The sequence below is a fragment of the Phaseolus vulgaris genome, chromosome 10 (genome assembly GCF_051622355.1).
Source record: "Phaseolus vulgaris cultivar YP4 chromosome 10, ASM5162235v1, whole genome shotgun sequence".
Lineage (NCBI taxonomy): Eukaryota > Viridiplantae > Streptophyta > Magnoliopsida > Fabales > Fabaceae > Phaseolus > Phaseolus vulgaris.
Genome location: NC_143507.1, coordinates 44,413,945 through 44,428,297, shown reverse-complemented (window position 1 = coordinate 44,428,297; position 14,353 = coordinate 44,413,945). Strand labels below are relative to the sequence as shown.

Here is a 14,353-nt window from a genome sequence, read left to right as displayed (position 1 = left end):
AATATTTTATGAGAAAATATTTTTCTTTAGTTATATATATATAAAATTTATAATTAATAGATTAAGCTTATCTAATATCCTATTATTTTTTTTTCAAATTTTAAATATTAAAAAATGTATATTATATACAATTTTAAATAGAAATCGTATATGTAAGATACAAATTCTACATTTTGATTTTTTTTTTAATTTTATACATTATTATATATTGTAAAATTAAAAAAATATATGGGATATCACATATACGAATTTGTTTTTTTGAAAGCGTATGTGTAGTTGACAATTTTATATTAAAAAAGTGTATTCCACATTGACTATTTATCCATTTTCAGAAAAGTTTTTTTTTTCCCTTTTGGAAAATTCGTAAAAAATTACACTGCCTTAGGAAAAAACCCTAAAGAATTTGGACATTTTCTTCTTACGCTATATCAATTTTAACCTGAACCTTATATTTTTAAAATTTCCAAAATTACTCTTATTTCGGATTTTAAAATCCAAAAATAATAAATATAATTCAAAATTAAAAAAATATATTTGGACAAAAAAATCCAGAACACAATTAAAAAAACATTCCGAATTAAAATTTCTAGAATTCAAAAATATGTTGCAGAAATCTAAAAATCGGAATATTTCTGGATGAAAGGTTAATTTTTATCTACACTCTTTTATTTAAGATTATTTTCGTATTTTTTTATAGGCATTTTTGTCATTTTCAATAAGAGATTGGGTGATGTTGGAATTTAGATAGTGGAGGGAGAATTTGCCAAAAATTTGAACAACCGTTTCACTTAAAAAAAAGTTGTCTTATATAACTTGATGTAGTGATTTTAAGCCGTTTAACAAGAGCCTTTTCACAATAAACGGATCACTCACCTTGACAGCAGATGGCTTTACAAAATTTTTGGCAGTAAAGAATCTTAAAATAATTGCATTGACTCAATTTACATCTGATTTGCCTGAAAACTCCAACCTTACTTACAAAGCCCGACTTCATAGGTGGAAAACTTGAATTGCCTTTGTAGCTCAGTAGTAGGATGCCGGTTGCAGAGACCAAGAAATATCACAAAAAAAAGTGTATTTCCCAAGACAAACAAAGTGCTTCATCTGAATATTTACTGTGGTTTGAACTCACCAAATTTATGCTTTTCGTCGTGCAGCTGCTTGAAAATATCATCAAGCTCTGGAAATGCTGACGTCAGAAGCAGCTCCAGGATGTCAAAAGCCAGCTGCTTCAAGCAAACGGATGACTGAAAGAAAGTCAAAAGGATTGTTTACGACTAAATTATGGTTTTTTAGAGTAACTCTTGCATGCAGTATCTGTAATAGAGTGAAACATCATATTAAAATTAACTTTTCAAGACTGACTTCACAACCGAGTACTAACTTTTGTTATTACTGTAACATATCTTGAGCTTTTGATTGATTGTGTTGTGCCCCTATTAAAAGTAATGCGCTTGTGCAACAATTGCTCAAGTAATGACTCAAGATGAAAAAAGGAATTATAAACCCCAAAGAACATCAATCCACTCCTGTCATGAGAAATTGCTACATCCTAACAACACCTTATCTCAATAACAATAATCAATCATTAGTAGACTAATTTTTTAACTAATAAATATTTCAAAATCTTGATTAGAAAGGTGTCAATAAGAAAAGCATTTCACGAAAATTTTAACAACATAAAATCTGTGAGAATTTGACAGAAAAACTCAGTTAAGAAGAAACTGTGATAATGGTTATATATCTATGAACAAGCAGCGTAAAAATATCTAATCAAAGTAGTAACGTACCATAAAATATATGATCATGCTCGTGCACCAAGAGAATGAAGTGAATCATATACATTGGAATGCAATGTTCAACATCATAACATAGTGGGATAATGTTTCAACTTAGAACCACCAAGAAATTAATAAATAACAAAAGAAGATTCTGTACACAACTTCAATACATTTAGACAGAAATTACCTGAAGGAAAAAATATAGATCTCTAGCACATTGCTCGTACTCCTTCCGACCAACAAGACCTACAATTGCTGGTGGTGCATGATCTACATCAACAGGGATGGATGGATAAGTACAATACATGTTTCCGATAAAATTTGATACAAGTCATTGAATATAGCCAATTCTGCAGATAAGTGAGAGCAGTATAACAGCCATTACCAATCATTAGCTCATATACAAATTTTGCACGCCGATCTGCCTCCCGTTTCTGTTCATCTTCCAACCTTGGAGAAGATACTTGTGTAGTTTGATTACCACGAGGAGAATTTTGAGTTGGGCTTGTAGCTGGTGTCGGTGGTCTTCTACTTGGATGCTTGGTTATGAATATTCCATCAGGCCAGAGTATCTGTTAAAGAAAGTTGCAGTCACAATATATTATCATACTATACCATAATGATCATAAGCTTATCAGGGGAATTGAAACAGAGTTACAGAAACTTCAAAGGGTAGGGAGGGGGTCAGAAGATTACTTGCTCAACTCGCTTGACCCCTGTAGCAATCACTGATCCCTTACGAAGAAGTTGGATTTTCTCAATCAACCAGTCATCAAATGCGTCACCCATTCCTAGTTGTAAGACTTGTTTAGCAACCCAAAAAGCCTTCCGCCTGCATTGCACACAAGTGTAAAACGATACAGATGATAACTAGTGGAACTTCAAAATTAAACAACTTATGTTTAAGGTCAAATGAACATGAATTCTCAAATTACCTAATCCATCCACCATCTTGAACCTGGAAGATAACGTCAACCAAATCCAATATAGGTACACTCAAATTTGGCGGCACCCACTGCATTCAAGAATTTTTATATTAATCAGAACCAAGATGATCAAGCATATAAAACTAGAACAGTATAAAAAATAAAATACAATCATTTATATGTTTAAGAACAGCAATAGATGATAAAATGAATAATGCATCTACTGCTCAAAAGGAAAAAAAAAAAGACGCCAGAATTAAAATTTATTGTCTCTATAACCTCTGTTGGAAAAACATCAGAAGTATCACGGTGCACTTCAGAAGCCTCATTCAAATTATCTCTTCCTTTCACTGTCTTTTGCAAGTTATTGGGAGAAGGTGCACTCTTCTGTGCTAGAACATCTGTATTGCCGCTAGAATTTTCAAATGACTTTATAGGTTGATGTGTATTCTTTTTTGGTAGAGAAAGAGGCATGCTGTTTACTTTTGACCTCAATCCATCGGCCTCAACATTATTTTTTGCTTTCATAACAGACTCTTTACTTTCAGCACTACAGTTTTCTCTCCAAAAGGACACAGGATCACTTGCAGGTACAGAAGAGTGAGAAGTGTTTTTATTCTTCTCAAATGGCTTGGCATCCAAGCCAGCTAGAATAGTTTCAACAAGGAAGAAATGCAAGACATGTCAATACATGGGAGAGAGATAATAAAACTATGAATGTTCAACATTCTTCACCAACCATGTCTCACCTGATAATGTTTCCATGATAGAAAAAGAATTTGAGAATATGTAAGTCTGCAATACATAACATGTGATGACAAGTGATGAGCAAGATAATTTTTTAAAAGGAAATATTCACAACAAAGAAGGGAGGAAACCATTGGACAAGAAATCAGACCTGAGAATCGACACTGAGAAAGTCCCATACTTCAATTGATTCCGAAACAGTTGGTAGTTGCATAAGTTTCTGAGGGACAACAAGACATGCATCAACAAAATATTGGATGAATAGTTCAAAATTGTTAGTAAAGACTAAAGAACAATGCTACATGATAGATGCAAAATGAAGTACTATTTCAAAATACAGGTACACTCATACAATAATACAACATCTATCCTGCTGGTAACAGAATTTTGGTGATTTCAGTTCTATCACACAGTACCAAAAGCAAATAAAATGTTATTCAACAGAAAATAAAAGGTACAAAAATGCAAGCGTACCATTTAGCCAAAGTAAATACTGGGTAACAAAATGTGAACACAAGAAAAGAAGAAACCATGCAAAATTTGTCCAAAAGTGTGCCTACTGCCACACATTGGGTAGTGGAATGCAGGAATCAGAGAAATGTAAGAATTTAATAAAAATAATTAGTTAAGTTGACCTTCAAATATTTATCCAGTAATTCACAGCGCTCTTGAATGACTGGTACGTCTAAACCAGTCGATAGAAAATGTTTTGGTGGTAAATGAAGGTTATACTCAGGAAACTCTTTCAGGCGTCTATGTAGCTCCTCAAAATGACGAAACCTTAAAAAAAGAAAAGCTATGTAAGGAAAAGGAAGGAAGAAAAACAAGAAACATGTGAAAACAGAGTAGATTGAATTTCTTTATTAGAAACATTGATATAAGACAGCAGAAACTTAGCACCTTCTTTTAATTGACCAACTGTTATTATTTATATCTGTAACGGATATGGAATAAACAGCAAAGGTTTTAGAGCCGCTCTTGACAATATTTGCACCTAAGACCTGCGGCAGAAAATTAGCTTACATTTGTATACAAGCATATTAGTAAATGAACTTATTCCTCATTAATTAAAGGAGCTAGTTATCACCATCATAAGTACCTCACATCTCAACTTGTAAAAGGAATCTACTGCAGAGGAACTTTTCAGGGGAGTAACAGACAAACTACAAGATTCTGTTTTAGAAATAGAGTGGGCAGAAGAAGAGGCTGCTGCTCCACTATAAAGTCTGCCCAATCTTTCAATATCAGCATCATCACTGGACTCCTCAGAATCTATATGTGATTTTGAAGAATTAAGTATGTCTTGACCATCTCCAGATAAAAAGCTTGTCCTCTCAACTTCTTGCCACGTTTGCATTTTATGACCACCTGACCAAGACCTTTTATTGCCAGATTGGGCTCTGGATAGTCTTGGATAGTGAGAATGTCTCTTATTTCTTTTCTTTGCACTGTGATTGTCAAAAATTTCAAGTGGGTGATGAACATAAGAAACTGCCTGGTTTCTATTACTTCTTCCATCCCAAACCTTAGTGACAGGGGTATCAAGACCAGTAACTGTACTACTTTCATCATCATCTTCAGAAGTATAAGATGTACTGCTCCCTGAATCACTTATCTGCCCATAAATGTGGATGCTCTCGTCATTTTGATATGATGTAACGGACTCATTGTCTTTATATGAGGTAACTGAACTTGATCCATTCTTGTCCGCATGAATGGATGTATTTTCAACAGAGAATTGACTACTGTGTCCAGAATTAATGTGGCGTCCCTTGGGGGGAATAAGCTTGGAATTAGTATCTCTTTGTTTAGGTCTAGATATTGCTTTCATGTGATCTACCTTCGGCAGTTTCCCTACCACAGGATGCTGTGAAATGTGCTCATTTGACTGGTTCTCACCATCCTTTTTCTTGTAATTTTTCCCTTTAGTCCACACATTCTCAAAATGTTCCGGAGCAAGAGCTTGGGTCTTTCTGCGAGAGATGACATCTAAAATATCTCCCCACTCTCCTCCTGAGCGTTGTCGTTGAATATTTTGATCGTCAATAGTTTGGGGGTTTGCAGGCAATGAGCTCCATGTACGGGAAGATCGAGTATCAACTGAAACTGAAAGCAATGGATCTTTAATACTATTATCACGAGCATTATGTTCTGCAGAAGTCTCTACATTTCTGGATTGACCATTTTTTAGCTGCACAAGCTCAACACCAGTAACAGAAGGATCTGAAGTCTTGGAGAAATCATGAGAAGAAACCTGTAACTCATCTACTTTAGTGTGAGATGCCTCTTGAGCAGCAGCAACCCCCTTGTTAACCCTGGTCTTGTTAACTACCACAGATTCAATTCTCTCGTTAAGAAATCTGACAACCAAAAAGGGGACAATGAGAACAAGATACATACATCAAGAATGATACAAAAATGGGAAAAACAGATACCTTGGATTTGCTAAGTTTAGGACAGGTCGTATTACAGCACATGCAAGAAGCTCCCTGACAGCATATCGAAAGAAAGAACACTTCAAATCCTCAGACTTGAAAGTAGAATGCATTAGACCGGTCATCAGATGCTGTAAAACCTGCAAGTTAAGAATTTACACAACATTAAAACCCAAAACTAAGAAACACAAGAAATAACATGCCTCGTGTACAAAAACAAAGCACCGCGTTAGTTTATTCATATAAAACAAGAAAGGGAAAAAACCTTATGCTCAGCTTCTGCAGAAAACAAAGCAGGATGCAATTTGTTCTCAGCAGCCAAAACAATTTTCAATTCCATGTCTCGACTTGCAATTGTTAATGGACCTGTATGATGTTTTTCAATCTTTGAATGGGCAGCACGAAACACCTCCAAGTGTGTGCAAATAATATTAACAAGATCCCTGAACCAAAGAAAGCTAACTTCCATTCAATAAAATTACAATCTGATATAAAGAAAAATCGCAGTCAACAAATGCCACTAAGAACCTTATCAAAAAATCCATCAAGTTTATGTTTCTCATGCGTCCTGAAATTTCCCCAAGAACACCATTAATTATTTGCACTAACTCCTCAGGACCCTCTTTGTCTGGTGTTAAGCGAGAATACCAAAGATCTGTCACCCACTCAGAAATTAAATGCCTGGTGAAGTGATCAATTGCATCCTCAACAACAGGAGAATTCACTTTTTTTCTCCACTCAAACTTTGCAATAACTTTAGGATTTTCCATGGGCTTCTTTGAAGACTGAACATTGACGGACCCTGCTTTATTGTTGTATGCTGCAGCTTTTCTCTTCATTTCAAAATCTAGCGACAAATAGCGGAGAATAATAATCAAGGAGGCTGCTGCTGGCAAGTTGACCCAAACTGAGGAGCTTGTCACTGATATGAAAGCAAAATAAATTAAACCAAACACCAAGATCTAAACACAACATGAAGCTAGAAATTAACAAGTGAGAATCTCTTAATATTCACAGTTTTCTAGGTACTGATAAATAAAATTTTGATTGGAGACATGAACCAGTATCAACAAAATATACCATTACCAAAAGAACACAACATCAGTAGGGGGCAACTATGAAGTGAAATTTTATACTGAAATATAGGGCAACTATATTTTCACTAAAAGATAATATTTTAGGAACTTTTCCTTATACTTTATTCATAACTTAGAATAAAAAAAAAGTAAAGGCTTTTGAAGAAAACAAAATCTTCTCTATCCCCTTCAAAAAAAATTCAAAACTATCAAATCCTTCACTGACCTCAACTCATTTTTACTTCTTTATTTATCCCGAGTTCAAACCAAACACAGTAACAGAATTATTTTTTATTAAGTTTCCACTGCCATTAAATACTCAAATATAATTGTGGTCATGTTTTTCTTATCTAGCTAATACTAAATCAGGCACACACAAATGCATAAGGAGGAGTCATCACAAAAAAAGAGACCATTAATTTTAGTACCTACGAGAATACATCATTACACATATATATTCAGGGTCCAGAACGGGGCAAAAAGAATTTGCAATGCACATCAAAAGGGGTCAAATAAAATTACACAATGATTTCTAATAAAGCTGATGTGATTTTCATAGTACCTATTTTAGGAGGTTTCATAAAATTGTTTTTTGCCAGTTTCAAGGTGACTATGATAGAGCTAGGTTGATATTTCCCCAGGTTTTTACAATATCTATAGTCGTGTCCTCTATGTTAAAAGACAATAGCAGTTCCCCTTAGTTGTCCAGAAATCTTGAGATTCTACCAAGTACATGCCAGGTTGGTGCTACAATGATTGCCAACCCAAATTCTTTCCAGCATTTCATGCTTCCATAATGGATCTCAGTTTGGTCAGTACCGTATCACATCACCAACAAAAACAAAGAAGCAAGTAAGACATCTATAGGAAATTAAAGAAAACAGCAGCTACTCTTTAATAGTGGAAATTTTAGCAATACAATAACTAAAGCATCACTTTGCACTAAAAATTATTGGTTGAAAATCCAATGTAGCTAATCTGACAATAAACCTATATTTTGATTTCTAAGAGCAAGAAGAGAGATAAGTGTAATCCAGCAGAATTTCCCCCCCACTGAAAACCTCCCAACATCTTTCCCACAAAACAGCTCCAAACGACGTCGTCTTCTCTTAAAACTGATAAACCACCAATCCTATGTCCTAACTTCAACAGCATTGTCAAAAATGATTTTTCCATATCAAGCGCAATCGATGCTAAACGCCACACGAATTTATTCCAACCATTCATCGTACCGCAAGTAATGTAATAACGACTACGACGCCTTCAAAACCCTCAGCACGCGATTACCATAACTAGGAGAAAATAAAGTACTGAAACCAAAGCAAGCAAAACCATGCAAACAACTCTCTCAATTGAAGTTGATCAAACAAAAGACAAACGGAGCGAAACGAAGTGAAGGAGGAGGAAATTGAAGAAACTCACAGGACATGAGATAGGAGATTCCGACGACGCATACGACGAGTATGACGATCCGTTTCTTGGCTTCCTCAACGAGGTCTCTCACTACCACCTGGTTCGGCTTCGGCGGCATGTTCATCGCAAACGAAATTCTCCAAATCGCCGCGCAATTGGAAAAGTAAAAAGTCGATTCAAATCAATCTGAACCTCATCGCAAGATAGAAAGGGAAATTCCGTTGAAGATGCTGACGGAGAATTGCAGAGAGAGAGAGAATTGAATCGACGAACGGTGTGACGGTTAGGTTTTAGGGTGGCGTTTTGCCGGTGAAGGCAATGAGGTGGTGTGGCGTGTGTGCTTGATTTTTCTCACTTTCTGTGTCAGTTTTGTTTTGAACTCTCACCTTCTGATATTGACGTGGGATTCATTTTCTTCTTTCTTTCTATCTATGCTTATGCAGCAGCTATTGCCATTTCCATTTTCATTTCCTCCATCTTCAACATTTCTCTTTTATTTTTTATTTTTTATTTTTTTATTTATTTTTTATTTTATTTTATTTTATTATATTATATTTTTCAAGACAGGTTTGAACTCTTGACCTCATCATTAAAAAAAAAAAAAAAATTGTTAAAACAAAAAACTCAAAATTGACAAAATAATTGGATTTGTTGACCGTTGCATTATGAGAGAGAGAGTTGTGGTATTTTAACGTTCTTTAAAAGGTAATACGAAAATAAAAAATAAAAACACATGGAATAAAAATAAAAATAAAAATCTCTAAGAATGTTAATTAAAAAGGAAAACAAAATTTGCTTAGTTCTATATCGAAATAAATGAATATATGAATTAAAAATTATAAAATAAAATAATATCCATAAATATTTTTTAATGATAAAAATATGAGGATTTTCAATTAAATGCTTATAGATAAAGTAATAAGGAAGATATAGGTGTATTTCCTAGGATATTGGATGAAGGTTGAAACAATTAAAAATGAATATTTAATTCTATAAATACGTTTTCAGTGCAATTTTTTAAGAAAATATTTTATGAAAAATAGTTTATTCAATCGCAACATAAAATAATCTTATGTTATCGTGTAATTTTAAATAGTAATTTGTTAATTTTAAATAACCATATTAAAAACATATTAGTTAATGTTGTAAAATTGTTTTATCAATTCATGCTTTAAGTGATCACAATTGATTGTTGTAAACAGACATAATTGTTGTTCAATTGAGAGTGTGAAATTAATGACACTATAACGTGCATATTTACTTTGTTTTTTATTCCACTTCTCAATTTTATATTATTTAATTTTTACTATATAGCCATATTTTAAGTGGCTTGTTTATTATAGTGTATTGGAAATATTATTTTATGTGAATCATTAAATAATGTTCAATTTAATGATTAAGGAGAATCATAAGTTTAGGTTAAAAAATCATTCATTAGAAGACGTAACCATCAACTTAGTAATGACCTTCTAGAAAACCAAACTAACCCATAGGTATGGGTTGATCTACAATAGTCCAAATGACTTTCTCAAATTACAATATCAATTATATTTATTTTAAAAAATATTTTTAACAAACTTGTGTACAATAATTTCTAATTGCAAAATAACTTAAAAATACAATTACATTTGAGTAGGAGATAGTTTATGGGTCTGCATAAGGAAAATATTTAAAAACAAATAAATTAATTAATTATTATAAAAAAAGCATATTGTTGCTGTTAAATAATTTAAATTTTATCCATGTTCAATTTATTTAATTAAGATAAAAATATGAATTCAAGTACGCGTGTTGTTAGAAGGCTTGATTAAAAATAATTAAAATTTTATTTTGCATTTATTTTCTCTATATATGTATGTAAATGTATTAGTGTACGTTATAAAAGTTTTGTTACAAAATATTTTAATAAAGATGACTATTTTTTTAACATGTATATCATTGAAATCTCTTTTATATTTTTTTTTATTAAAAAATTTCAAATATAAGACTTTACTTAAAATTAAATTCATTGTCTTGATGTTAAGTCTTATGATTAAAATAAAATATTCATTTTTTTACACTAAATTTAATTTTATAAATCAAATAAAATAAATATCACATTGTAATAATGGGTAAGTGAGATATGATTTTTTTTTTAAATAATTTTTTTTTATTTATGCAGGTTAGTGGGTCAACCCGTCTCACTCCATTGTTGTCCCGGACTGCAAGTTATGAGGAACGGGTCTAAACAAGTTAGCGAATTAAATTAGTGAGTCCGTCTTGCGATTTTTTGTAGCAAGCTGCAGTCAGCCCGCGACCTGCACTGTTATTCCTATAAATTTGAGATATTGTCCACTTTGAAACTTCAAACTCTATCACGATTTTGTATGATGCGAGACTATTGGGCAAATCAATTAATAATATATAAAAATATTAAAAAATGCATTAACTATGGTTTTTTTTATGTAAATCTTAATATATGTATTTAATTAACTGATTTTTCTTTTTAAAATTTTGGCAGTACAAATAAAAGTTATTGAAGATGCCAACTCGGATAATGTGACCTTATCATTAATAATTGTGACTGTGCATTACAGTTGTAGCTGTTACTACTTTTCGCCATGGACAGGTAGACACGACGACTAGAACGCAACCACAAAAATCATTCTTTTAGGGTTTTGATCAAATGTTAAAAAATCACTTCTGAAAAAAGTGCTTATTCATTCGAAATGAATTTAGGTATGCCTAAAGTGGTTTAAAAAACATTTATTTACATCACTGCTTGTAAAATAAGAAGATTAAAAAAATCGAATGTTACCACGAATGAATTTTAATATATTTCATGTAGAATAGGGTGGTTTTAAATAGATTTTTTTTTTATAGTTTGCTATAAAATAAGAAGAAAACGCCAAGTTAATTATTATTAGTGAGAAGTAGGTAGCAAGTGGAAGTGAAATAGAGTTATTCATGAGATGTTGACATCGTACATGTACAATTTTAGTTGTATAAGAGACATAACATATGCAAGTTTTTCAACCTTTATTAAGAGTGACCATGGCTTGAGTTATAGAAAAAATATAAAATTAATTGAATTGAGTTAGATAAAAATATAATGAATTAAATATAAAGAGTCATGATAGGTTGACAATTCAATAAAAAATTATTTTATATTACAATTTTTAAAAGAAGAAATAATTTTTTATTGAAATATAGATTTATGTAAAATGATGATTTTTTTTAAGGTTATAAACTGATGTTTTTAACTATATAGTTGTTAAAATAACATTTTAAATACAATGTAACACCGATAGATAGATTAACAACATTTAGGTAACGTAAAATGAGATAATGAAATAAAATATGTCATAATTATATATATGCCTAAAAATAAACTAAAATATTTATTAAATATGATATCTAGATTAAAATATATAACTATTGATAAATTATTAAAAATAATAATTTTCTTAAATTATTTATTCAATGTAAATATAATGACATCAATACTTATTTTTTTTAACATATATATATGATGAAATTTGAATGGAAAATTAAGATTCATTCTAATATATAAATTTTTAATCAACAAATTAAAAAAAAACAATAAATTACAAATGTCATGGTTCGAAACAACCTTCAAAGAAATAATTAACATGCAATTATGTTTACAATTACAAGTCAAACTACATGAATTTTTAATAAAATAACCAACAAGTCATGTTAATCAAGGAGTTATACATTTATAGCATAATTAAACAACTAAACTTAAAGTATATTATATTTCTAAATTAAAGTTTCAAATACCTAATGTTGGACCAAACACTTGAATCTTAAGTCTACATAAATAGAAATGATAACAAAATTACGATATATTTTGTTGTCCAACCAAAAGTAATTATCATGAGATGAAAGATTCACACGACAGAAGATATACAAATCATCCTTATAAGAAAAATAATCTTAAAAAAAAAACATTTAGCTATAAAAAAAGAACACACAATATATATTTATAATTAGAATCATCCTTGTGTTTACTTTTAATTATAAACACGTTATGTTAATCTTTTGATAATGACTTCATTGAACTATATTTACAAGGAGTTATAATTAACTTATTTAGTAACTATGCGATAATATAAACATTTATTACATCATTTAGTTATAAATTCAAAGTTTGTATTAAAATGGCTGATTCTGCAATAATTATTCAAATTAGTTTTTATTTATTAGTTTTTTAAAATTTGACCATGCGTAGATATTACTATTTTCATATTAAAATGGATGAAATGATTGCGTTAATATATAAAGTGAACTAACACATAAATCATTATTATTATTTTTATAAATAAAGGCAACAACGTTTTTATTAACAACCTTAATTACAGATTGTAACCGATAAAATACAAAAAATAATAATGATAAGTACTGGTATAACCTTTAATATAATTAGTTTAAAAATCAAAATATATATCATTTGTGATTTTGCATCAATGTAAAATTATTTACACTGTTATTGCATGGTCTTTTTTTTTCTTATAGAAATGTAAAATTATTTTATAACACGTAAATATTGAAGAGCTATACATGTAAATGAGATTGTGGAGAAAAAAAAAATCTGTAGAATGTGGCGTGTGTATAAGTGTATGAAGAAGATATGATGCTACTCATACATTTATCATTCACAATTGTGCATTACAACCATTTATATTTATTGTGTATATCTCGTTAATATTAAAAATTAATTTATTCATATTTTTATGTAATTTAATTGATTAATTATTAAGATAATTGTTCCGTCTTAAAGGTTGTTTTTGAGTTTTAAAGTGATTAAAGATATTAACTATAATTTTTCTGACAATTTCATGTTGATTTGGCGTTATGAGCATTGACACAAATACTGGTACAACATGAACACAAAGATACGTATAATCTCTAAAATGTATGACACGATAACATGGATCTACATATTATATAATTGTGAATTATATAAATTGACAATAAAGATTTATGTGCATAAGTATATCCCTGATTAATTTTTGGAGCAGAAATATTTTATGACTGATCATTTAAAATGATTTGTTTCTTATTTTAATCGTAATAAAAATTTATATAATAAGTTTGAGTTCTTATAAAATTAATGTATTTGTCATTTTAAAAATTATATTAGAAACGTACTAGAATTGTCAAAAATCCAACAAATATTTTTTGAATTAAACACTTTAAAGATGTGTCCTACAAGTGTCATACGAGTGTCGGTGTCCGATACGAGTACACCGACACACAATTTAAGAAGGGTATCCGAGCTTCATAAGTTATTAGTCTATTAAACATAAAATAAAATAGTTAATATTTTCTCCTTTATAGGACAAATATTTTTATTTATTTTTTAGAAATTTTTTGGTTGTCCAAATTCTACAACCAGATGTTACATGTAGTAATTTGTCTTTATCCAAACCATAACTCGAGTTAAATTATGTTAAGTCATGAATCTCCTTAAAATTTCAAATAGGTACAACACAATAGTATATAGTTATAAAAACTTATAAACATCACATTAGAGAATATATTCTCAACTAATTTAATACTTTTCATTCACTTATTTATTAAATTTTGACTAACTTAAATTTCGAAAAATCTTCTATAAATAAACAAATCACCACTCAATTTTCAACCATAAAATTCAACAAACCTCTACAAAAAAGTCGATTCACTCATAAATTCGAATATACACATCCAACTATCCTAGATATTTTCAAATAACATGTTATAATGTTATAATAGTTAATTATTTGGTTAGGAAACAAAAGTTGAATTTATATAATGGGTTTCTAATAAGGGAAATACTAGAGAGCTTTTAGTGTCTTGTCCTAATTACAACACTATGATGTGGCGTGTACGTTAGCTTGTTTTGCAGTTATAACGGAAAACCACCACGAACCTTCTTTGGTTACTTTTAGATATTTTTTTATTTAAATTTAGTAAATTGTCTATAAATC

General features: G+C 30.4%; 1 protein-coding gene across 4 annotated transcripts; it reads right to left on the bottom strand.

The window, feature by feature from the left end:
- Window positions 1-759: 759 nt before the first annotated feature.
- LOC137818171 (phox (PX) domain-containing protein) lies at window positions 760-8,859 on the bottom strand. Of its 4 annotated transcripts, none has more exons than XM_068621432.2 (16): window positions 8,388-8,844; window positions 7,528-8,275; window positions 6,418-6,811; window positions 6,155-6,332; window positions 5,890-6,029; window positions 4,554-5,814; window positions 4,355-4,455; window positions 4,090-4,234; window positions 3,606-3,674; window positions 3,457-3,502; window positions 2,987-3,354; window positions 2,717-2,796; window positions 2,478-2,613; window positions 2,167-2,353; window positions 1,969-2,051; window positions 760-1,247 (listed from the first exon to the last, which is right to left on the bottom strand). In XM_068621432.2, the coding sequence occupies exons 2-16, from the start codon at window positions 7,544-7,546 to the stop codon at window positions 1,113-1,115; spliced, it is 3,342 nt and encodes a 1,113-aa protein (XP_068477533.1). In that variant the 5' UTR covers window positions 7,547-8,275; window positions 8,388-8,844; the 3' UTR covers window positions 760-1,112. The 4 variants fall into 4 exon arrangements, with proteins under 4 accessions (XP_068477533.1, XP_068477534.1, XP_068477532.1 ...); XM_068621433.2 differs by having other exon boundaries at window positions 7,528-7,753; XM_068621431.2 differs by lacking the exon at window positions 7,528-8,275 and having other exon boundaries at window positions 8,388-8,859.
- Window positions 8,860-14,353: the final 5,494 nt, after the last annotated feature.